Raw genomic sequence first — 26,077 nt, 5'->3', positions numbered from 1 at the left:
GTGCTTGCCCACCTCCTCTACATCTTGCTGAATCCAATCAAAAATTGTAGCCGAATCACTTTCAAAGGAGATTCATCGTCTAGCATTTTAAACCTTTTTGTAATATTGCCTTTCTGACATTATGTGTATTAATAGATTACTATTTGACTCGATACTAAAACTATATACGAATCAAATTAGTTTCTTCTTGCATTGAAAGAATACTGATATAGGATCATTACTTGGAGCAATGGTAAAGACTTGGTATAGAATGACGTGGATTTCAATTATAGAATAACTATTCTGTATTAAAATTGTCGGTGGCGGTTAGATCTGGCCCAAGTTCACCTCTATCAGAATTCTGAATTATAGAGCACATAATCGGATATGTAGTTTACTGAAAATTTTTTTTCATATATTATATATATATATAAATAATAGTAAATGAACAATATCGTTGCGAAAGATGCTATCTCTTACTCAAATTTATGCAAGCAAATTAGAATATATCTAATGATCTAAATAAAGCAATAATGTATTTGTGATATTTGTTTCATTAAGCTTATTAATTATTGGAATCATCTAAAGTTTCAGTAAATACTGCTTTTAGAGGTAGGATGTGATGGTGAGTTTAAAAGGTCCTTCCCTATGCATAGATTTAAGTGTAGTACTACAGAAGAGGTTCATTAATATCTCTTTAGGGTGCCAATTCGTTTGATATGATAGCCACTAGCACTGTACAGCCCTATGCGGTCAGAAGACTCCGACTCAATTGTGGAGCCTATCATACCTTTTTATCAGGAGTGAAGCGGAAGCAAAAAAGAGAAGGATATGGCTTTAACTTCAGCGATGGATGGATTCAGTTTTTATGGCACCGAGAATTACAGGATTATTTTTAGTCTTCGAGATAATGATAGTACAGTTGGAACAGAGCTAAAATTTCATCGGAGTGATTCAGATTCGAAACGCACAAATATTGATTAAATATGGAGATCAGATGTCCTCCGCCTGATTTGCTCGATGAAGTCACCATCTGGTCTACCGGTACCGAGATGGCGCTGGGGTGACGTACTCATACATGGATAATGAGCCAGTGGAGAAATCCAAGAATCGGAGAGGGTATGCGGAAACTTGCGGCCTGCATCGAACATTCTCTAGTGAAAAAGAGGCCTAGTAGGGGCTGCTATGAGGGTGAGGTTTTCTCTTCCCCTCCTATTTTTTACCAAAAAAAGAGAGATAAATTTCAAGTTTTTTTTTTAAAATAGATGAATAAAGAATTGATTAAAAACTCGTTTGTTTTCAAAAAAGCAGGTTCACTGGAATAATTAAAGAAAGAGTTTATATTTGGTTGATTTTCTTTAAAAAATAAAAAAATAGCTTTTTTATAAAAATAATATATATATATATATATATATATATATATATATATATATATATATATATGCACAACAAAATAGATGCTCAAAATTAATAGAAAAAATTTATGTGATAATTTTTTTTTTCAAAAATACCTTTAAACTTTTAGATAGAATGAAATAAAATCTTTTTTTATTAGAAAAATAACAAATATTTTATTTTTTTTAAATAGATTCTTAATAAAATTAAGTCATTTCGTAATATATCATTTATTTAATGATCAACTAAATATGTAAAAATTATTAATATCAATTTTCTTTAAAAATATTTCAATCAAAAAAATTCTTCTCATGAATTAAACGGATTTTAAAAAATTGTAACAAAAATAAAAAAATAAAAAAGTAAGAGACAAAACAGCCCTTCAAGAGCGAGATTTGATCTTATCCTTTTGCTCCTGTTTCCCCCTCGATCAGATAAAAAAAATAAAATAAAATAAAGCAGTTCATGACATGACCAAAGAGCACAGCGTACCGTCACGTTATCTGGTGCCAATCCTATTCTTTTTTTCTGTTCACACGTCAAAATGTGGCATACCCGTGATTTCCCTTCCTCCCATGGGCAATTCCGTACTATCGACCGCTCTCCCTCCGCTTTCGAAACGGGACACGTTTCGGCCCGGTGCGCCCTGGAGGACCACGGCCGTCCGGCGAACTTGACACGTTCCCGTCTCCCTTGACCCCAAGTCCTTCCTTCCTTCCTTTTTTTTTCTTTTTACCTCCTCTTTTTCCTCCACCAGATAAACCTTAGAAATAAAAACTAATCTCGTATTATTATCCGGAATATATTTCTTGTTATTAATCGCTCCTCGCCGTCGTTTCGCTCATCGTCTTCTTTAAAGCGGACGAGGATGGGTGCGACTCCCTCCGTCTCTATCCCTTCGGCTCCTTCCAGTTTCTTCTGGAAACTTCGCCGGCGCTCTCGTTGGTCGCGGTATGGCGCTCTCTCTCGCTCTCTCGGGGATCCAGGTATCCATCTCGCTGTTCTTCTATCTTTTGCTTGTTCTTGGATCGGAGAGTGGGGTTTGATATTCGTAATTTGGAGATCTGGTGGGGTGCATCAAGATTTTAGACCTTCTTCGCTTCTTTTCTTGTTTGGCGGGGAATTTTCTGGAAATTAGTTGGTTTTCTTGAATTGAATGAATTGATTTTCTTTGATATGGGTGCAGTGTTCGGCTCTTGCTGCAAGATCTCCGTTGATGATGGATTCTTGAACCTGTTGTTTCAGTCGTTGCCGATTTTAACCCGTCTTTCTCCATCTTAAACGGATTTTCCCTTTTTTTAAATCATTTTTCTCTTTCCTCGAGGGTGAGATTTCTTGTTTTGATGCGAGATCTTCGGTTTTGCTGAATTTATGGCAACTCTTTAATATTTTCATGTTTCAGTCGGTGGTGTTGTTGGATTTGAAGCGCTTCTTAATTATTCGACTGGTTAGGGTGTCGCTCTCTGGTTGGATGATAGATTTGGTTTTGGTTTTGTGGGGACAGATGATGGTGGATTTGTGCTTCGGCCTGGCTTTGGTTGACAACGAGAGAGAGCACGCTGGTCGGCAATCATGCTTGGGGCCATGAGTGTGTACTGGCGTGCTCCTTCTCGTTGTCACTCAGCTTCACCCAGCAAAGCTGCTTCCTTTTGTTCTTGGACTTCATAGTTGGTGCTAAGCAGGCAACGTTGCTTCAGTCTATTGGATGGTATTCATCTCATTCTATGCTGGAAACTCACAACAACTGGATATATGCTCCGTGTTATGTGCTTACTACGTTTCCCCCTTATTTGAACTGATGTTGCTTTACTGGGTGACTGATTCTTGTTTGATAATTTTCTGATTCTGGTGAATTATTGCGTCATGTTTTCTAGTTCCCATAAACTGAAAGAAGTGTCTGAAATTGTTCAAGAAACAATCAAATAGTAGGAGATCCTGAATCGGTTGATCAGCATTGAAATTGTGGAACAGTATTTTGTATGCATTTGCTGGAGAAAATGGGTGCTGATCGCCTGTGTTTTTTTTCTCCCTTTCCCAGCCTTACGGTCCTGCTTTTATTATTGTATGGTGAATCTCATTTCAGGAGTTGTCCTTTCATTTTTTTTAATTGAGGGGCCAATTGCTGAATGTGTTCCCGAATATATTTGCTGGAGCATGCCACATGTTCATTCTTGGTATGGGTCATTTTATCATTTTGTTTTCTATGAACGATGCTTCCTAATGCCTTATGGTCCTCCTCTTATTATTGTATGGTGGATCTCATTTTAGGAGGTGCCATATATATTTTTTTTTCCCTTGAGGGGCCAATCTCCTGTATGTATTTACTTCAGCATGCCATTTTTATTCTTGGTATTTGTCAGTTTATCATTTTGTTTTGATGAATGATGCTTACTTATCGCATGATGCTCTTGTGGGATTCTGATAGTTATGTGCTATTAGTGCTGCTTCAATTAGATTGACAGGTGCCTATGTGATAGTTTATCTCATAAATGTACTCCTTCTGTGCATTTCTTGCTATGTTTTTCTTATCCTCTACGTATTTTCTCCAAGTGTATGATATTGCAGATATGATGTTTTAATACTTCTGTTGTAATGATGCTATGCGTCGCTTAAGGTACATTTTTTTTCCTGAAACTGCAAATGGAATCAGCCCAAGATTTATTTCATATTTCTGTCTTGGCTTGAGCCCTCGATTACTTTAGCTGATCCAGATTATTGTCAACATTTCATTTTTAATTCCTTCAGTAATGCGATTGATATAATGATATCTTCTTATGGATTAGATACGAGGACAATCTTAGATACGAGATATCAGATATTTGAGATTTAAGTGGACGAAGCTGACATTTAAAGGGGGGAATGGAGATAACGATCCTTAGCAGCTTTGCTGTGTAATTTATCTACATAAGTGGGTAAATTAAAAAAGCAAAAAGAAAAAGTGAACCAAGCCATAATGGTGCTGATGGCTTCATGATAGATATTCATAAAGCTATCATATAGATTGTTGATCAAAATCAGCAGATTATAATATCTGTACAAGTGAAAGTGATCAATAAACATTAATTTTCTTGATTAGGCACTGACACCTGATCAACTATGGACAACAAGATCCTTTGATCAACACAACACAATCGTATTCCTTGGACTAATATTTGAGCATCAAACACTTCCTAGATGCTTTTAGTGAATTTTGATGAGAGGAGAATCTGCGGGTGCATTTGGTTCGCGGCCGAAGTCGGAATTAGAATATTTTTAAGTAAGTTATTGAAAAATCAATTAAGTAGAATGGCTATTTTTGGAAAATTATGTTTTAAAAATAAACCTGGAGGAATAGGATTTGAATTTTGGGGGAAAAGTTGGGATTAGGTTTTGGGGGATTAGGGCATTTGTGTTCTCTCATGGTATGGAAATGAGAGTAAGACTCTTCCCAATCAAACGGCTAGAGTGAGAGTCATTCATTCTCATTTCCATTCCAGAGCCCAATTTTTCTCAACCAAACATACTCTCTTATATAGAAAATACCAATTATTATCACTCTGTAATGATTCAGATAACCTTACTATAAATAGTTGCAGTCCACATAGTCTTCATAGGAAGTTGATTAGATGTACTATATAGGTGCATCTATGTGAATGTAATTAAAGATATCCCTTAGAATTATAGATTGTAGTAGGCACAGGCATTTGGTAAGATTGTTTAGTGTGATATATCTCAATATACAATGTGCTAGATTTGTTTGGGCATCACTTTATGTAAATCAAAGGAATAATAATATAAAATGTCATACGATGGTATCACTATATATCTGCTATTTGTAGAGTTACTAGGAACTAGGGCCACGCAATGCATGTTCTAAAAAACAAATATAAAATTTTGAATTATATCATAAAGAAATTGTGAAGAGAATAGTGGGATCTCTCTCATTTTTTTCTATGCTATTATCCTTAAAAAGAGGGATTAGAATAAATCTAGTTTTGGATCAATGAGGAATAAAAGGAACCAAAATATCACCTTCCTAAAAGCTACGGATTATAATCCAATCCAATTATTCTCTCTCTAGAACATCTAGGATTATTTAAATAGGAATTAGTTATGCATTCTAGAAAAGTGGAAGTTGCATTTTTTCGATAGCATAGAAGAGAATGGAAGAGGAGGGACAAGAAAGGGGAAGAGAATAGGAGGAGATGCCAAATTTGTCGACATAATTAAGCAAACCTCTACTTTGATATCGCTTAAGTGTTGCCTATGTCTATGACTTGACATCTTTTTAAGCTTTATTTACATGCTTGCAAATGAGGGCAAATCTTTTCATCGAACCTATTTGGAAGTGGTCTATGTAGTACCTTGGTAAGCATATTAGAAAGGAGATCATGGTGAAGAATTCAATTTCTGGCTTTGTGCGATGCCTTACATTGCATAATTTTCTCTAGATAGGTTTATTGCATAATTCAATGACTAATGAGCTGAAGAGTATTACAGGAGACTTATTTGAAGTTGAAATTGTCATCCATTCTTTTACTTGGTGGGCTCATGATGGCTTCTTTGGAGGCTTTAGCAAGTTCCATTTGTATGGTTGAGTAGTTTTTGTTTTAACTCTTTGTTGTTGTCGATCCCTTTCCACCTATTGTGTCTTCTACCTCGGCTATTCGTTTGGTCTCATCTGCTTTTCGAAGTCTCATATTAATTAGCAATAATGAGGTCAGATCATTTGACCATTTCGCTTATGCTACTTCCAACTGGACACAACCGTTGAATTTTGGGTGTGCCTAATGTAGAAAAGACATCTTATTGCTTGTAAGTATAGAAACCCAAAGATTTTTCATATTCAGGTCAAAGGCCAAACAAGAACTTGATAGTCGATGATAGTCTCTGTCTTGAATTGAAAGATTCAATTCCTAAATTCAATTGAAAACCCAACAGAGATTTTATCTTCACCGCATCTGGTTTCTCCTTCAAGGTTTTAATTAATATGATACTGAAGCTCTTTTATGGCTGCCTACTTTCTGTAGCCATTCATCGTATGGCATCATCATGCCCTTATTTGTCCACTTCAAATCCACTTGGTGTAAAAGTTAATGATTTTTACCTTTCACCATATAAGTTGCCTTTTTGCTCATTGACCACTGCATATAATTCTACCATTTAATTTGATAAGGTTATTAGCACACATGGGATTGCTCACGATTTTTAGGTTTGGCAATGCATCTACCCACCAAATTCTGTAAGCACATACGAGTGCTTCTCTTTTGGGTGGCGGAGCACACAATGCTGTGTGATTAGACCTTTACTTTAATGCTATCCAAAATTTTCTCCTTTTCACCATGTCACTTTCAACATGACAAATTTGGTGGCGTAGCACGCAGTGCAACATTTTCTCCTTTTCACCTTGTCATTTTCAACATGACAAATTTGACATAACCTATGTAAACTACATATAAATGGAATGAAAAAATGGTTGAAAAATTTAATATCAAATTTATGCACATTATAATCTTTATATAAGAGAGTCGTTAAAAAGCTTCGCAAAAGAAGGCTCACATTTGTCATGCCTGTGCCAGCCAAGCTGGAACAGTATTCATATTGTGCCATTAGTATGCTGGCACTTTGGCATACAGTAAGACAAAACAATACATAAGATGTCTTATATTACTTTATTTGATCCTTTCTTGAACTTAAAGTGGTCCTGTGAAAAATGCTTACAGATAAAGCACACGCTGTATTTGTGGATACTGTGAGAAAGTCATATGCTGCCTCTCATGGTATTCAGCTTCTCTATCTACATCATTGTTACGTCCCACCAAAATGATTGGTAGACATAGAGAGGGGGTAGGTTGTGCATATCCCGTACCTATATGTTTAATATAGGTTTTTGGACTCATATGAACCATGTATATATATTGATTTCTAGATGTTGATTCATTCAACTATCTGATAAATAGGATGCCAACTATATATGAACTAAGTATGCACAATCTGCAAATAATAACCATACTTATTCGATGTGAGAAACATTAAAAGGCCCACTTGACTTGTTTTTTTTTATCTTCATCAGTTTATTTGAATCAACTTGAATTTGATTCCATCAGTCATGTGTTGCCTCACCAAGGATTTAAAAAAACAAAGAAACAACTTGATGCAATATTAGAATCAAATCGAAAAATTTTATCTTCTCTTTTGATTGATATTGTTTAACTAATTATAAAACTTATAGGAAAATTTATAAAGGAGAATCCGAACATCTTAGACATATCTTCCAACCTTCTCTCTTCCCTGATAGCAAGCTTTTCACATCTCCCCCCCTCTCTCTCTTCCTCTTCCCCTACATTTAAATGAGGTTGACTTTAGAGCCCCTACTACACATCAGTCCTTCCTTTCTTGTATCACAAAAGGTGGGACAAGGAGAAAGAGGTAGTGAAAGGTTGAGGAAATTGTGGTTTAGGAGAGAGAAGAGTGGAGGGTAGAGGTAGGGGAGTGAAGAAGATATGGTGGCAGGAATGAGTGGAGATCAAATATCGATGAAATTCTTGGAAGAGCTTTTTTTTTTTTTTTGAGGGGGGTGGCGGGGGAGTGGGGGGTGAGAGGCGGTTGTAGCAATGGAGATGACTCCATATTCGACAGATGGGAGGAGGAGCTATTTTATGATATTTTATACCTTTTTAGAAACATTTCTCCTTGTGGTTAAAAGTTCCAAAAAAGCCTATTTCTTATAATACACCACATAAATGGAATATAAGTCTGGGTGCTAAGATTTCTTGGTCTTATGGCATAGTTTCTTCAAATTTAGTGACTTTCCATGTCCCTCTATAAAAAATTGAAAAACCACACTACCCAACATGGAAAAAAGCAACTCTCATACACAGTATGGGCCAACACAAACTTTAAGCAACATGTTGTCTATGCAATGCTAGTAACCATGGTCCACCATATTGGCATGTACTATCTTATACCTGGTGTATCGTACCATGCCGGTACCAAATTGAGACTCAGTATGGGAGAGCCTTTGTTCGCCGAACCGACCCGTATTGGGCGTACTAACACTATACCAGCGTGGTATTGGTACAAGGTCCGATATCGAGATGACAAATCTTGCTAGCAACCTTTTAGCGTAATATGCAGCCATTTTGATATCTTATAATCTTTCATTAGATTTATGTAGTTCTATTCTATATTGTATCTATACCATTTACCCAAGGAGATGCCATATAGAAATAATCTATTTTAGAAGGAAGGAATATAGTGATGAAATTCTTGATTGGATCTTCTCATAGGAACAATCTATTGTGTACCACACTACCCAACAAGAAAAAAGGAACCCTCAAACATAGCAATATGAGCCAAAGCAAACTTTGAGCAATATGTTATCTATGCCATGCTAGTAACCTTTAAGCATAACATGTAGCATAGTGTATGGTGCATATTGACTAATGCTTTGATTTTGCATTGGATCAACTTTATAGGCACTCTTTAATTCATGTTATAGGTCTTTTGAGTGATAGATTCTCTATGTACATTCCATCTTTACTTATCCTCACAAAAGAATATTCTTGAGGTTATTTATGGTGGGGTCAAATGTGCTAATTGAATTGCTAACCATTTCGCTGCTCAGCAACATCGGTTGCATTATAGGTTGGCTTAGAAAGACAAGGTATTTAGTAGATGCTGGCCTACTTTGGTGGTGGCAATAAAGGTGTGGCTACATGTCTAGGAGCAACATGGCTTTGTGCTAGAAGCTAAGTACACCTTAACAAGCCCACAAGGGCACTAGGATCCTATAACTCTAGGGCTGAAATTGAATCGAATTCAGATTGGATATCCGTATATCCATATCCATGTTTTATTTGACGAATATTGATAAGGATATGGATATTAGTCGAATGCAAAGATTTATATCTATATTTATTTTAAATGGATACAGATACTGGAAGTATGGATACAAATATGGATATAAGTCGGATAACTAAACATTTATGACCATAGACTGAAAGTTATTACTAAATGGATGATAAATTAAGTTAATAGCATGTGAATGTAGTTATATATTTTTCTTAAAAGTTCATAAGTGCTATATAAAATTAAATAGGGTTACAAATAGAATCAGATATTCGGATACAGATTAGATAGCTATCTATTCATATTTATATTTATTTTTCTTTAGCAGATTTGAATACGTATACGGATATTAATTGAATTCTCAAATTTTTATCCATATCATAGATTCGAATACAAAAATAGATCAGAGCGGATATTATCCGGTCCACTTTCATCTCCATATAACTCCTTGTGTCCACATGCCTCGAAACTCCTTAGGGCTCACTCTTCTTGAGATATGACCAAGCTGGATTTTGTTGGCTTCCAAAAAGCTTCCAATCAAGGTTTATTGAATTGATGCGTCTTGCCCGTATTGGGCATATCCTTCTATATCCAGCATATTATACCGAATACCGAGCCAAGACAATTTTAGTATGCCAAATCGAACCCTATATCGAGTGTACCGATACTGTACCGGTATGATATCGGTCTAAAGTTTGGTACTCAGATGGCGAATGTTTCTTCCAATACTTCGTGTGGCATCGGTCCTGCATGTTCACTAGGACCAACTAATCATGGCTTATGCAATTAGGCTTTCTAACACCATTGTCCATGCTATAGAGCTTAAAGTGGCCCAAGAGAGGATCAGCTATGCTTTTGAGCACTTACAGGGACACCATTATGGCTCAAGAGGGGCGTAACAACAGTGAAGGGATGTCTTTGTCAATGTTCAGACCTTTCTGGTGTGCCTACTTGACATATGGCTTCTTTCATTGGCTAGACCAAATGTTCACGTTTGACATATTTATGGGGAGGCTAATAAGGCAGCCAGTTAGGTTGCTCACCGAGCAGCCGATCATGGGGGAGTCCTTTCAGGGTCTAATCTTTGACGATGCATATTGAGGGGTATTCGAGGGCTGAAAAAGAGGTTTTTTGAATTTATCAAAAACAGAGAGGGTTGTTTTTACATGAGAGTTGTTTATATGCAACTCTTACCACAAAAAATGGCAGTAGCATATGCTTTGAAATCTTTGTAAGAAAGTCCTGGTTCAAAATGTGTCCATTATCTTCTCTAAATTTATGTTGTCAGAATCGGAAGTAGGTGCAGCAGTGGATGCAAAGAAATGATATTTTAGAAATGCTTTTAGCAAGAAAGTGCATGAAAGTGGCTGTAGATTCCAAAGGGTACATTATCGTAGATATAAGATTTTGAGTCCCGATAGCTAGGGCCTAAATCATATGATGAGGTTTTAAGTGCCACTGACATATAGGGTGTGTGGTTGACATAACAATTGTTGTATGCTGTGTTGACATACCATGTACTTGATTCAATGGGCATGAACATAGTGGCAATAGCAGTCGTTTTTTAGTGCGGGCATGGGTTTTTCAGTTCTTCTTTATTAAAAGTTTTTTATCCTTGACTCTTCCTTAGTTAAAGAGTATCCTTGTCTGGTATCAGGTGGGTACTTTCATATGATATGGTGGACTGTGTTGGCTGGTACATACCATATTAAAATAATTTTAATTTTTTTAGTTTTCCACTATACCTTCATGGCTTATGGTAGTTTTTATCGATTAACTTTTGGTAGTTTTTTTGGTTACAGGTTAGAGATACAGGTTATAAGATTGAAAAATAAAAGAATATTCTTTCCAAAAAAAGTAGAAGAATAAGAAGATTAAAAATGAAATGAACTATGATTAAAAAAATATGGAGAATAATTGGAAATACAACACTTAGGAGAGCAAATAAATGGAACTCACTCATTGCCAGTTTCGTATAGTTTCTTTGGGCCTTGTAGACATCCAGGTCATGTGCATATTGGGGCCCTTGGATTAGTATCAACATGGATATTGTTCTTATCTCTATTGCTAATAATTTGGCTGTTAGTGTCCTAGATAGTAACTATGGTACTGATACTTTATTTGATACTAGCCTATCAATCTAGCTTGACAAAATAGGAGGCAGCATAATTGTAGGAGCATATGATTGTGGAGGATCATATTAGCCAGTATATTTCAGACAATGCATATTTGACCGTAGGAGGCACCAATGGATCTGAAACTATTGTCCTGCCTATGTATTAGACCTTGAGATGTCCAGGAGACATACTCGGCATGTGCATCATTGGTATCACCAGCTGCATTTCATAGGTGAGATCTCCTGGCTCTCCTATGGTGTTACCTTGCATTTTCTACGATCTTTGCTTAGCACTTGTTCTAGAACAATTCTCAAGTCCCTTCGATATGATATTTTTTCCTCCTTCCATCTATATCATCCTCGTGCTTTTCATGGTTCTCATCCTGCATGGCATGGTCGTACAAGGGCTCACTGGTAAAATTCACTTGTAGCCTTACCCTGGCCATCAAACCCATCACTTGCCAATCTATGATTATCATGAGATGACCTAAGCAAGCCATTGCCAGAAGAATCAATAGTCTTGTTGCTTGATCAAACAAGTTCCTTAATCTACTTTTTTTAAGGGCTTCACAGCCTTCTTTCCCTTCTTGCTCATGGTCTAACAGGATGTCTTACCCTTACTGGCCCGTCCTTCTAGCTCCCCTGAGTGGCTCAACTAGCCACAACATTAGCCTCCTCGATTGGCCTATCTTCTATTGCTAGGCACAGGTAACCTGCGAGGTTGGTGTTTTTTGTTCTGCACACATTGATCAACATCTTCATCCATTGGCTCTGTGAAAAAAGTAGTCAATCTAGGAGAATGTCATGCACATATTCTTTGTCGCATTTTTTAATTCTTCTATCTAAAAAATTATATTTCTAAAGAACTATAGTGAAAAGTAAAAAAATATGCCCTTGTGTAGATCATAGTTAGGATTACAACATATCCTAAAATCAAGCAAGATAGAAAAATTGTATGATTTTCAATCTCAAAATTTATATTCTAAAAAACTATAGTGAAATTAAAAAAATTATGCCCTTGCGTGGATCATAGTTAGGGTTATAACATATCATAAAATCAAGCAAAATAGAAAAAATGCATGATTTTAATCTTTTTTTTTTAGAAAACAATAGTGAAAAATAAAAAATTGTGCCTTTGTGCAGACCATAGTTTGGTTTGCAACATATCAGAAAATCATAGTAAAATTCAAATACAATATGATTTTCATTTATTTTCTAGTCACTTTTTGGCAAAAAAAGGGAGTGAGGAGATTTTACCTCCATGGCCGATAGCCCAAGATTCAAGGAGGTAAAAGTGGTTGTTTAATGCACTAAAGACCACCCCAACGGTTGCACTTTCCATCTTGTCTCCTAAATCCTATATGCTCAGCGCCTACATTTGGTGACAAAAAAAGTCTTTCGATTTAGTTGAGTTGGTGGGTGCTGATTTGTAGCAGTAGATATGGATCAGTTGGAACATGTTTGGGCCTAGACCCATGTTAACATCCAGTTCTAGCCCTCTTCCTCTCAAGTATGAGCTAGTATACCTTGTACTGGCTGGTTTGGGCTGGTTAACCTTGGTTTTATGCGTTAAAACAACATCTTAGACCCTCATAGATTTCATATAATAGAAAATTTGGGTACATATGTGTGTTGACTATTGTATAATGTGTTTTAGAGATATATGATATCTTAACAATGCATTGAAATTAATTTATTGAGAGTCCTTGATTATAATGGACAACAACCATTGGATAAAAACTTTTGAGCCTAAGATTTGTGCTGATAGTATCATATTATATAAAATCTTTTGAAGTCTAAGATGCTGGAAGTTTTCTAAGTGGACTTTTGCATAGAGGCGAATCTAGGGGTAGGGACCTTTGCCCCCCCTCCCCCCTAATCATTATAGTACATTAATAGATTAGAGAGAGAGAGATGGATTATGCTCCTCCCGATAGGAGATAATATCAACTTCTCCCGATTTCTAAATCAATAATGGGGTGCCCAAATTTAGGATTCACAATATTTTATCATGATCTATATTATTAATAATATTTTACAACCAAAATCATATATTTTGATAGTCTCTAATCTATGCATCATGTTGACGCAAAAATGGATAGCTTTCATTGTACTAGTGAGATAAAGCATTTAGATTGAGAAGAAAGCATATTGATCATGTTAAAACATGTGTAGATTGCAAATCAATAGATCTTAATGCTGTGATCATAGCGAAACATGGTCCCATACCTTTTTAACTGTTTATTTTCGCACAAAACATGTATTTTTTCTTTTGTTTCTAACATGGGTGTTTAGTGGTAACAAGTCATGATTAATGGAATGAATCTTCAATATAGATGCCCAATTGTTGATTTTGGAATCGAGAGGAATGGTTATCCTCTCCTTTCAAGATGAGTATAGTCTCTTATGTATAATAACATACATATATACATGTATGTGTGTATGACACCAACCAATTTGGCTCTGGCCCCTTACAAAAATTTGGAATACCATGCCCCTTCCTGCACACCCACCCACTAGACATCATGTCATTTGATACATGTTCTTTTGTTGTTATTGTTCCATAATTCTACATACCTCCAATTATATGACTTCTCATCAAATAGGAAATTAAATTTTATATTGTAAACAATATCCTTATTAAAGATTGGCATAAATCAAATAAGGAAATGTATTGTGTAAGCTATCTTTATTATTTTATGACCAAATAGAAGAAAGTACTCAAGTCTTGCCACTGAACTACATGGTCTCCCTCTTGGACTTGTCACCACCACAAATGACTCTCATTTTTATTGTTAAAGGCTTTTTCTGTTGGAATTTATTTTAACTTATGTTTGATTAACAAATTATTATATTTCATGTCGTTACTTTATAGATATCATAATCTCCTTCCTTCCTTTCTCATCTTTATTGCTACTCCTCTTTCTTCTTGTCACCTATAGATGTAAATCCTTTTCTCAAAAGGCCTCCTAAACCTCCTGTTCTTTCCTTAATTGCCAACTGAAATATAGTCAAACACTTATTTCATTTTAGCATCTTACTGCATTTCAGGTTCTCCTCTTTTTTGTTGGCTGGCAATGATGTCATACCAATAAGTTCATGTTCATCTAATATAAGTTGGAAAACTTGGTAACACCAAGATTTCTTTAGGGTAAGATACAAGAGACACCCTGATGTAAAACAGAAGCATGATAAAATTCATAACCAACGAGACCAGCAAGAATGAAATGCCCTCTAATCATCTTTTTTATTAAAAAAAGTAAAATAGAAAATTATTTACCGATAATGATATTTACCAATGCGACATAAAGAAGCCATGACAACTAATTATTGTACTTAAGTAAAGGCGAGCTTGTTCGAAAAATAAAAGCATGAACTCTCTTTTGTGTGCTTATGTGGCCTTATTTCTTTTGTGTGCTTATGTGGCCTTATTCCTAACTCTCTTTTAAAAAGATTAGCATGCACTGAGAAATATCATGAAATATAAATTGTTATTCTTGTCATATTATAGTTTTCTTCTTTCAAATGTTGTTTAAGAGGGACTTGTATTGGTCTTGTCGTCATGCGATATAAATACTAGTGTTACGGAACCACTTATCTAGTCCAACCCATTTTGACAGTTGAATCATTGGTTCATAGTTTGATTGCATGCAGGTCAATGATTGGAGAAGGAGACAATCTGAGAGATTTTCTTTTCTATCTCAACCTGCCCATTCCTCTTCTCAAATCCTAGGTCTCTTTCTTCCATCACTTCAGCAAGGTGGCTTTTCCATTGTCAGCATAGCGACTCAATTTGAGCTTCGACAACAAATTAAGCTTTACTGTTGGAAAATTGCTGTTAAGATAAAGCTACTATAGTTTGAAGGTTCAAGGTTCCATATTTTAGGGTTTCCCCCATCTCCAACCTCTACAGCTTCAACAGAGTGAGAAAGTAGCCTCTACAGCTTCAACAGAGTGAGAAAGTAGGCGAGGAAGAGGAGGAAATGGTCGATTGCTGATAGTGTTACTCCCCTACCCTCGATTTGGTTCTTTATAACAATGTTGGTGGAGAACAAGAAGAGAAAAAGGCAAAGGCTTGGGATGGTATTGGTGACCAAAAGCATTAAGGTGGAGGCTTCTTGCTGGATGGCATCATTGATGACCGAGATAAGAGGAAAAGAAGAGAGCAGGGGAGGGATTGATTAAGAAAGATTGGAAGTCAAGACTCATTGATTTGAGATATCTTTTCCTTTAATTTAATTTAATTTAATTGTTCCGTGCAAGTCATGAATAGTGTGATCAAGTGGTTTAAATAGTTGAATCGCTTGATTGCATGGGTTGAGTAGGTTTTGAAAAATTTTGGGTTTAACAATGAACCGATCGGGTATTAGGTGTCAATGATTGATCAAACTAGTTTCAAGATAACTTTCTTTCATATTCTTACTCAAGAAAAGAGGCTTCTTTCCATGTTTTTCACATTCAAGTAAATACTTAAGTTTATATTTTGATTGTAAATGAGTCTTGGCCTCTTTTAAGATTTTTTACTTCCTACCAAACATTCCATTTCCACCAATCCCCCCCCCCCCTCCTCAAGCTTTCAATAACATTTTCTATCATTTAAAAAATTGCATTTTAACCCAGCACCAAAAATCTATAATTTGGTCTTTAATTGAAACATTGCACCTTTATTTTGATGAAAGTTGAATTTTTAACTATTTTTATTGAACTGAATAGTCATAGTTACTTATTTACATGTAATGTCTGAACTAAATAGACATTTACTTAAATGTTATTCATTATATCAGATTTGTCTTCATCTACCTACTGAGTCATAAGGAACTAAAAACAAACTTTATTTACATAGAGATAAGTGGGAAAAAAGACAAGATAGGAAGCTATATATACATATATACATATGCTTATACACACACGTATATATACATACATTCATGTACATCGATGCATAATGTATGTATTTAAAGACACACATAGACATAGATACATACATATATACATCTAAAGAGTCATTGATTGAATGAACAACATAAAGAGAAGATGGAAAAAGATATGATAAAAGGAAATTAATGAGTAAGAGGGAGTTAATGGTTTGGAATACATGCCTATGTATCCTTTATTTCTTTAATAACGAGGATTATAGTGCAGATTTGCTGATTTGCACAGATTAGCACATATCATGTTAATGCCTCATTGGCCTGTGCCATTGGTTGTGTGCCAGTGTATGGCAAGCACTAGCACCACTTGTGGCGCTCAGAGCCTTGTTAAGGGTTAGGCTTTCAACCATAGAAAAAAGACTATTTCCCCTACAAAGCAATGCAACAATGTTTATTAAATGTAAATTTTATGTGCAATATTTACAAGACCTCGCATAATTTTATAAATAGCTGCATGTAAATTACAGTGTTCATTTGCTTTGGGTTTAATGTTGTTTTGTTCAACTCAATGCACAACCTAAAATATACTGCATGTAAGTACACTAGTTTTGAAAGAAGAAAGAAAGACCTTTAACCTTTGGTGCAATTATTGTCTTTGTTTTTATTATCAGTTAAAGAAGGCTTCCTTCCTCTTTCCAACTGCTCAAATCGGTTTCTTCATCTTTTTCTCTCTAATTCTTGAATGTTAGTTGAACTTACATTCTGTTCTATACTTTTCCTGTATTCTTTTATTCTAAATCATCTTTTCCTGCTGCTTACTCTTCATCTTGTTCTCTTCCTACTTATGATGGTTTTCACAGTAAAAAACACACACAATCCAACTTAGTCAATTAATTGGGTTCTAGAGATTTTTTTTTATTTGTAACCATTAGTCAATGCAAAGCATCTTACTTTTAAAATTTTGTATACTTATTTTTTTCAGTTAACCATTTAATGGTTCATTTGAATGAATAAATTGGTCGAGTGCTCCACAGTTGAGAGTGTTTAATAAATTGTTTAAACTTTTGAAACCATGATCTTTGGAACAAAGCACAGCATTCATTTTATTGATATATTGGTGTCTCTTCCTTATGGATACGATATCAGGAAAGACCATAAGGATAAAGCAGCTACCTATGGACTGCTGCGCATTATTCATGATTGCTTTTTAACAGTGCCACTTTTTGATGTCAAACCAAATATTATTACTACAACAGTTTTGCAAATGATTTTGTTGTTTAGAGTTGAGATGTACAAGGGTTCTTGTAACACATGATGCATGATGAACATTTTTTACATTTCTAGTTTGTAGAAGCCAAGTTACTACAACTCAAGGAACTAGGATGCTGCATGTTATGGAAGCACCAAGTACATCGGGTACTTTTTTTTCTTCTTTTAGTCTGTCTGAGCGTGCGTGTGCAATCTTATGCTAGCATGCTTCTGCAACCTTCCTGTTTTTCCCTCTGTGAATAGGTTCATGAGAAACTTCGGCACAAGGTTGGTGAAGCTGTTGATATATTACACTGAATGTTAAGCAAGGCAAATGAAGCTCAACTGATGCCGGGGGGAGAAGCTCATCGCCGGTGGTGTTACCAATCTGATTGGAACTGTCCTTTGGCTTCCCCTTTGATGAAGTACAACTTGGGGTTTCCATTTCATGGTTGGCAGTTGACGCGATCTGATTGGAAGCCGTTGATTAAATGAGACAGATTATTAGCAAGTTAAAACATCAGTTTGTATCCTCAGGTGGGCTCTTTGTTCTGCTAAAACCAGTGCTGTCTACCACCTCCACATTATTGTTGTCCTCCTTACTCCTTGAGTGGGTAATCAGACATACTGATGCTATTATATCAGATTTTTTTTGGGAGAGATATGGAGACTGGTAGAAGACCACTTAAGCTGGTAGCTTGGGATCAGAATTGCAAATCTTAGGCTCAGGATGGCTTGGATGTCGTTAATATACGAGGGTTGGGCTCTTCTTGGAAAGTGACTGTGGCATGTAATGGCGCCCACAGGAGCTCCTCGGTGTTGGTTGGTCATGGGAGCTCAGTCTATTATAAGAAGTCTGCCTTTGACACTGAAGAGTCTTGAGGTATTTGTCTGTTCTTCACTCTTTATGAGATAAATGAGTGATGTGATGATGTCTAGCTGATAACATTATTCATTATTTTTTTAAAATCAAACATTACTGTTGCATGAAGTAATTATTTTAGGGGTGTGTTGAACCTTGAAATAGCTCTCAGGTTTAGTTTAGTTTCAAACAATGTAGAAGGGGAAGGCAATAAAGAAGAGGCAGCGCATGTGCCAGACATTTTGCTGCAGTTTTATGCCCTCAACCTCCTGATGTGTGCCTTTTCCTTTATTTTCTTTCTTGTCAATATTTATAAGTGTTTTTTTTTTTTTAAGTTTCGAGCAAATCGGTTGGGTAAGTATTTTAAGTTTTGCCAAGTCTTACAGCACTGCAATTAATTACAGCTTGAGATTTTGGCTAAGATCAAAGTGATTGAATTCATGTTAAAGATATGACGTAAAGAGCTTAGCAAAAAAGAAAAATGACATAAAGAGGTGTGGATCTTACACCTTTTACATGTAAATGAGGAAAAAGAAACAATGCTTTTTCTTAAAAAAAAGTTAATGACATGATATTTAGCATCGTCGACGATTTAACCATATTAAGCTCGTTGTTTAGATATGATAAAGATGAGATGCCTCTTGTATATACAAGAGGCATGATTGACTAGTTCTTTACATTTTTAATCAGTTTTGATCAATTAAGGTTCAATTGGTTGCTCTAATAAATTATCCTTTGGATAAATACCGCAAAGGATCATAGATGCTGAGAATGGTCTAGAAATTAGAGATTATTGCAATAGAGGAAGTTCTAGAATATCAATCTTGAAAACATAGGATAACCAACTCCCTGTGGAATGTGATTTTCTTTATTCTGTTTTTTTTTGAGTTTTTATAGTTCATAGTTTTCTCATTTAGCATAATTCTTCTCACCATGTTGTTGACATCTTTCCACTGTCAACCACGCAAGGAATATACGAGAGAGAACATTTGAGCAGGTCTTAAATATAAATCTAACTTTTTTTGTATTAAGCCCTCTATGGTTGCTGTGAAATTGAAAGAAATATAAAATAGAAAAATTAAGGAGAAAATTTCAATAGAAAGTTACTCAAAAAGCTTTTTTTTTTTTTTTAATGTTTGTCATATCTCTTAAATATAGTTTTTCTATGAGAGATTTTTCTTTTTCACTTTTCAAAATTGCTCTTTGTTGGAGAATCAAAATTTTAGGATGCTTAGAGAATATTTTGATCCTAGATTTTCTTTCAAAAGTTTTGGGGTAATTACCCTTGACTCACCTATTGTAAGATCTGATTTAACTTAGCTCATTATAGTTTACAAAGTAACACTTAATCTACCTAAACTCAGCTCCGTTCTGACACCATGCTGCACCGTTACCGACCTGTGCAATGACAGAGCATAAATTCGTCTTAAAATAAAGGTCCAGGACTCATTTGCACTTAATTTTGAATCTTTTTCCTCCTTAAATCTCCAAACCGGAATTTCTTCCACTAAATCCAAATCTTTTTCTACAAATTAAATTAAAAAAATTAAATGTAACTGATCTCCTTTTTCAATTTTCTTAGCAATCAAGCAGAATTCGAAGATAGCTCATCGAACTATATGCCTCATCTCCTCAAATCCATTGTGGAGCTCAAGCTCTGTCTAGCTCAAGGTTTAGCTTATTGTCGAAGTCTGATTCAGCTGAGCTTGAGCTAGTTTGATGTCATATAAGCAGCCAAAGGCTGCATGTCCTTGGCTTGACAAGCTTGCATGAAGGCTACGTTGGACGTGAATCATTATCTTCTTCATGTTTGGTTCTCTGTACATTTATTGCTGCGTGATAAATAACTGATAAACTCATTCCGCGCCCCTTCATCTTATTCTGGTTCCCAGTCTTTTCGAGCCATCAACCATGCTTTCTTTAGCCTCTTCCCACCTCCTACAAGACATTTCCTGGGTACGCTCTCTCTCTCTCTCTCTCTCTCTCTCTCTGCTCTTATGATCGGAAAGTAATATTCTTGTATTTCCTTAGTCTAAGCGAAAGCCTTGTCCCCTTTACACAGCTGCAGAGCCCTCCCTTCGGCAATCCTGGTCGCGAACAGCGTTTGGTGCCGCGTAGGAGGAAGCCCCATATCTCCCTCGTCAGTCCCCTCCTCCTCATCTCTTCGTTCCTTTGTATTCTCTCATTTTCGCTCTTTTTATCGTTGGAAGTTATGGTTTCCCGCTGTTGGGGTGTTTTGGTGCCTGTTGCGGTGAAATGTCTCGAGCCCCCTCGAATCACTATCAAGTGTTTGTGGAAATGCCTGCACACACACACACACACACATAATTAAGTTTGATCGGAGGAGTTTCTTATAGCACGTGGGTCGAGAAAGAGCATAATGGAAGTAAGCTAATTGTCCTTGTTCTCGAATCAATCATGTCCAGATTTCACAACTTTCATTCTTTCAGGACTTTTCCCCCGCTCTTCCTAAGCTTTGGACATGGTTTTGGGCATCTCTCTGTACTTCATTACATGTCCATTCCATTTCAGTTGGTCCTTGATGCTCTGCTCTTAATTAGTATTTTTAATCGGTGCGCATGGGGAGTGAAAGTGGTGGCGGCTTGAACAAGGAGAGTAGAAGACTGCAGCATGTGAGATATCGCCCCAATGAAAGAAATTGTTTAACATCTGCACATGATAGGCAATATGTTCAGGATATGGTAAGAGACAAATGTGATGACATAGGGTCAACTAGTCACAGGTTCTTAGAAGAAGTTCAACAAGAATAGAAGCAGTTAAGATGTCCATGGAGCAAGTGGAACATATCAACATAGTTATGTACTTCCACCAACAAACTAGGCCCTATTTGGAGGAGCTTTTGGAGTACCAAAAATCACTTTTTGGCCCTCCAAAAGTACTTTCAGATAAAAAATGGTGTTTGATAAAATTTTCGGAAAGCTGTTTCAGCTTTTGCGGAAAGCTGAAAACAGCTTTTGGGGAGAAGCTCCAATTTGGAGCTTTCCGAAAACGCTGTTTTCAGCTTTGTCGGAAAGCTGTTTTTTAGACCAAAATACCTCATTTAAATCTCACTTTTTCTCCCCAAAACCCTCATCCCACCTCTTCCTCTCTCACCCATCCCCTTACTCTCCCTCTCTATCTTCTTCTTCCTCTTAACGCCGCCGTCACTGTTCCTTCTTCCTCTTCTTTTTTTTTCTTTTTTTTTTTGTTTTGGGAGCTCGTGGTTGCCCATGGCGGCAGCCACCATGCCGGCCACCACCCATGGCCGGCGACCCCTCTATATTTCAATGAAATAAAATAATAAATAAATAAATAACTAAATAAAATAAATAAAAAAATAATGAGTGAGTGGCAAATAATCTGATCTAAATAAATAAATAAATAAATAAATAATATTAGTAATTATTTAACCAATTTTATCACCTAGCTAGAAAATTTATTAGAGAGATAAATGGTTATTAGAAGGATAATAAATTAATTTACACTAATAATTATAATATTTTATATATTTATTATTGTATTATACTATAAATATAATATTATATTATATTATATCATAATACATTGATATGTTATGTTAAATAATATAATATTATATTAAATTATTATTCTATAATACATAATGTATAGTACTATATTATAATAATATTATATTACATTACATTAATATTATACTATATCATATATTTATGTATTAATACATATTATATTTTATTATGCTCTGTTGTATAATACTGGTAATTTTCTTTAGGGTCATTTTGTCACACAAAAGTACTTTCTCAGTTTGTTTACCAAACACATGTTAAAGTGCCACAACATTTTAGAAATGTAGTTACCAAACAGCAAACAGCTTTTTATAAACGCTCTGCTTCAGACAGCTCTACTTCCAAAAGCTCTACTACTAACAGCTTCCCTAAACAGGGCCGTAGATAACCACCAGGCCTGTAAGCCATCTCAATGCCTAGAGTGTCAAAGAGCTACATCATCTTGCTAGAGTGAATAGGGTCAGTATGTCTCCAGCGTAAATCATGTTCTTAGGATAGTGTTGAAGAAGGTGTGAGGTCACGAGTTAAAATGTGAATAAACATGGTGTTGTGGTTGTTCTAGGAATTGCAGTTCAGTTGGAATGGCTTCTATCTTTGTACATCTACATTGTGTCTTTAAACTTAGTAGCCTATTATTTAATGAGAAACTATTTTGGAAGCAGCAAGTGTACGTTAACGTTGTAAAATTGGTGGTACACATGAAGTGCCTAGAAGCTTTTATTAACTGCCAAGGCATCGCAGAGACGGATGTCCTATTTTATCACTAATATTACAATGAAGGCAAATCTATCTTCTGGGTCTTAATGAAGGCAGTTTTATGATTCTTAATGATCACACAACTTACAGTGCCTTTTCTTCTTTCTTCTTCCTTTTTTTTTTGTTGGGGGGGAGGGGTGCCAAAATCAACATCTCAGATTTCAATTTTCAGCACAATTTATTCATGCAGCATGCATATATTTGCTTTCTCAGTGAAAGCATGTCACTATATTTCAGACGTTCACCTAAAACTTCAGATAAAGAGGGGAAAAAACTGTAATGCTGTGCATGCTCCAAAACTTCTCACAGGAAAACATCACAAGGCCTTCAACAAGCAAGCTATGTGCAACCTCATTGGGCGCCCAAAGAACATCGAATGCTGGTAATCTCCTTGTCGATGCTCCAACAGCGACCCCAGGGAGTACTGCTCCTCTAGTTCTAGCACTACAATCTACTGCAAAACAAGATGTTGCATGTTTTCACTTCCCTGGACATAACAGAGGGAAAGCAGCCCCATCCTTGATGTCGGAAGTTACTGGGCTGGAAACTTTTTTACATGACCTACCCGAGCTTCCTGAGCTTGATGATCTGTTCTCTCCAAAGGGTGTAATTCTAGATGCCCAGATGCAAGCTGCAAAACTTTTTGGGGCATCTGAGACGTGGTTTCTTGTTGGAGGCACCACCTGTGGCATCCAAGCATCAATAATGGCTACTTGTTCCCCTGGAGAAATACTTATTCTTCCTCGGAATTCTCATATTTCTGCAACATCTGGTTTGATTTTGTCCGGTGCGATACCAAAGTATATCATGCCAAGGTATAATTCTCATTGGGACATTGCTGGTGGAATAACACTATCACAGATCGATAGAGCGGTGAAAGAGTTGGAGGAAGATGGAAAAACAGCAGCTGCAGTTCTGCTCACATCTCCAACTTACCATGGCATATGCAGCAATGTGAGTGAAATAACAAAACTCTGTCACGCTCGCAATATTCCTGTTATAGTTGACGAAGCACATGGTGCTCATTTTGGCTTTCATGCCGAGTTTCCAAGCACTGCACTTGAACAAGGCGTCGATCTAGCTGTGCAATCTACCCACAAGGTTCTGTGTTCTCTGACCCAGTCATCTATGTTGCACATGTCAGGGAATCTTATAGACAGGGAAAGGATAAGTAGATGTCTTCAAACACTACAGAGCTCCAGCCCAAGCTATCTTCTTCTTGCATCATTGGATGCTGCAAGAGCTCAGCTAAGTGAAAATTCAGAGACTATTTTTAACAAAGCCATGGACTTGTCCTTGGAAACTCGCCACCAGATCAGGGCAATTCCAGGTGTTGCGGTGTTGGATTTAACAAACTTTATTTCTGGTTTTCCTTCTATCGACCCTTTGCGCATCACTCTTGGTGTTTCACAGCTTGGTATATCAGGCTATATGGCAGATGAGATATTATATGAAGGACATCATGTAATACCTGAGCTGGTAGGGAGTCGGTCATTAACATTTGCCATCAACTTGGGGACTCGCAGGGAGGATGTTCAAAGGCTTGTATCGGGAATAAACTTTTTATCAGCAAAATACTCCAAGGAAAATGAGTTAGAATTTAATAAGGAGGATGATGGCTGTGAACCTTTTTCTAGTATAACTATGAGAATGAGTCCTCGGGAGGCATTTTTTGCGAAGAAGAGGAAGGTCGATATTGGAGAAAGCCTTGGGCAGATATGTGGAGAATTAGTCTGTCCATACCCACCTGGTATTCCACTACTAGTTCCTGGCGAAGTTATAACTGAGGAAGCTATACAGTATCTGTTGGATATAAGAAGGATGGGTGCTGCAATCAGTGGAGCATCCGATCATCAACTATCTTCCATGCTTGTGTGCAATGTATAACCGAACAGGTAATTTTTTGTTAAGATTCTCTCTTTGGGGATTGACCCTCTCATTTAAGCTTGAAGAGGGATCAGGATAAGGTTCAGAATGGAGGAGAGCTATCTAGGACAAAGCTAAAAAATGAAGAGAATGGACTGAGATGAGTTAAAAGATTATATAGTGGTGGAAAGAAATCCAGTTAGCTTGCTATGTATGGTCAAGACATTCGATGCCAAAAAAATGACAATAATGGAGTTGTAGAGCTCAATTCACAAAACCAAGTTCAAATCAGTAAAACTCCTAATTTGTCTCTTAGTTTCTTCTGATGGTTTTTTTTTTTTTTTGTGGGGAGTGGGGGGTGGTTATGACTTTTCTTTTATATGGTTCAATATTAAAATACAATTGTGGATTTGTATTTCTCTCTGACATGACAAATGGTGCTCTCCATTGTTTTTTTTTCTTTTTTTGACAGAAAAGGAGGATTGGGACGTCCCCCTTAAGTTGTTATTTATTATAAAGAGTTACAAAGGTTTTTCTGAAGTTTTATGAGAGAGCCTTTAAGTGGTGCTCTCCATTGTTTTTTGTTGTCTCACTTCCCAACTTATATTTCATTGCAGTGGATGATAATGCATATCCTGAAATCTAAGTGGTCTAATGAATCCTTTCAATGAAATCTTGTCTTATAAGATCTATTAGGGATGATCTACAGCTTGAATTATCATAGCTATTATGAACTATCTCTGTATTTAAGCCCTCCCAGCAGCAGGCTTTTAAGATTGTCTTGTAATTCAGTTTTTTTCAGCCATGTCCTTCTATAGGTTAGCTTCTATAAAAGGATTATCTTTTGTGGATTTTATGTAATTTTTCTATGAGAGATATTAGCGAAGAAATATTTCATTTCAGCCTGCTTCTAACTTTTTTGCATTATTTTTACATTATATCTTTTCTTGCGAGCAAGTATATATTTTATACAAGGACTATAATACTTCGGATATTGTTTCCTTAAATGCTATTAATTGTTTTGGAGATCTCAGGAGATGGTTGACATGTACATAAGATTCAAACTTCGGGGTTGGACTATAATTAAATATATAAATATATGGTCGGAGTTTAAGTTCATATTTTATTTTTTCTTTCTATTTGTCAACATTTTAATCTCTTATTGTGCCTTAGATTTTTCGTTTTCCAAAACATTGGTAGGAGTGATACTAGCAAGCCAGGCACCCAATAGACAAAATGTCTAATATTGCACAGAGAAAGATTTTAGACATTGATGCGTCATAATTGTAAAAAAAATATTTTGGCTGATATCTACCGACATTTTTCAAAATAGTGGGGGTGATATAATTGGTCCTGATCTATTTCGTATTTGAAGACAAGTGGATCGAGTCGGGTCTAAAAATTGGACATGATCTAAATTCTAAGTTTGGTCTGACTCTTGCATTTTCAATACAACTCGAATGTTCATATATTATCTAAGTCTGCTCTGAAAGTAGAAATAATTATTATTTGCAAAATAGGTGTTTAGAAGTTCAAAATATATTATTATATACGAAAGTATCAAGAAGAGAAAGGATCTAAGAGAAAGAGGGCTTCTTCAGAAGGCTAG

At 36.1% G+C, this 26,077-nt stretch overlaps 1 protein-coding gene across 30 annotated transcripts; it reads left to right on the top strand.

Moving 5' to 3' along the window:
* The first annotated feature begins 1,875 nt into the window (after positions 1 to 1,875).
* LOC103710598 (uncharacterized) lies at positions 1,876 to 25,370 on the top strand. 30 transcript variants are annotated; one of them, XM_088706452.2, is made up of 8 exons: positions 1,876 to 2,360; positions 2,879 to 3,082; positions 17,536 to 17,607; positions 17,704 to 17,976; positions 18,085 to 18,322; positions 19,884 to 20,257; positions 20,364 to 20,441; positions 22,912 to 25,370. In XM_088706452.2, exons 6-8 carry the CDS (start codon positions 20,213 to 20,215, stop codon positions 24,487 to 24,489), a joined length of 1,701 nt encoding a protein of 566 aa, XP_088562578.2. In that variant the 5' UTR covers positions 1,876 to 2,360; positions 2,879 to 3,082; positions 17,536 to 17,607; positions 17,704 to 17,976; positions 18,085 to 18,322; positions 19,884 to 20,212; the 3' UTR covers positions 24,490 to 25,370. The 30 variants fall into 30 exon arrangements, 28 of the variants coding, with proteins under 28 accessions (XP_088562578.2, XP_026661833.4, XP_088562574.2 ...); XM_026806032.4 differs by having other exon boundaries at positions 14,975 to 17,607; XM_088706448.2 differs by having other exon boundaries at positions 14,960 to 17,607.
* The last annotated feature ends 707 nt before the right edge of the window (positions 25,371 to 26,077 follow it).

The sequence above is a fragment of the Phoenix dactylifera genome, chromosome 11 (genome assembly GCF_051530095.1).
Source record: "Phoenix dactylifera cultivar Ajwa chromosome 11, Ajwa_hap1_PhDact_Kaust_v1.1, whole genome shotgun sequence".
NCBI classification, from domain to species: domain Eukaryota; kingdom Viridiplantae; phylum Streptophyta; class Magnoliopsida; order Arecales; family Arecaceae; genus Phoenix; species Phoenix dactylifera.
The sequence above is the reverse complement of the archived record's forward strand: the minus strand, read 5'-3'. Positions and strand labels throughout refer to the sequence as shown.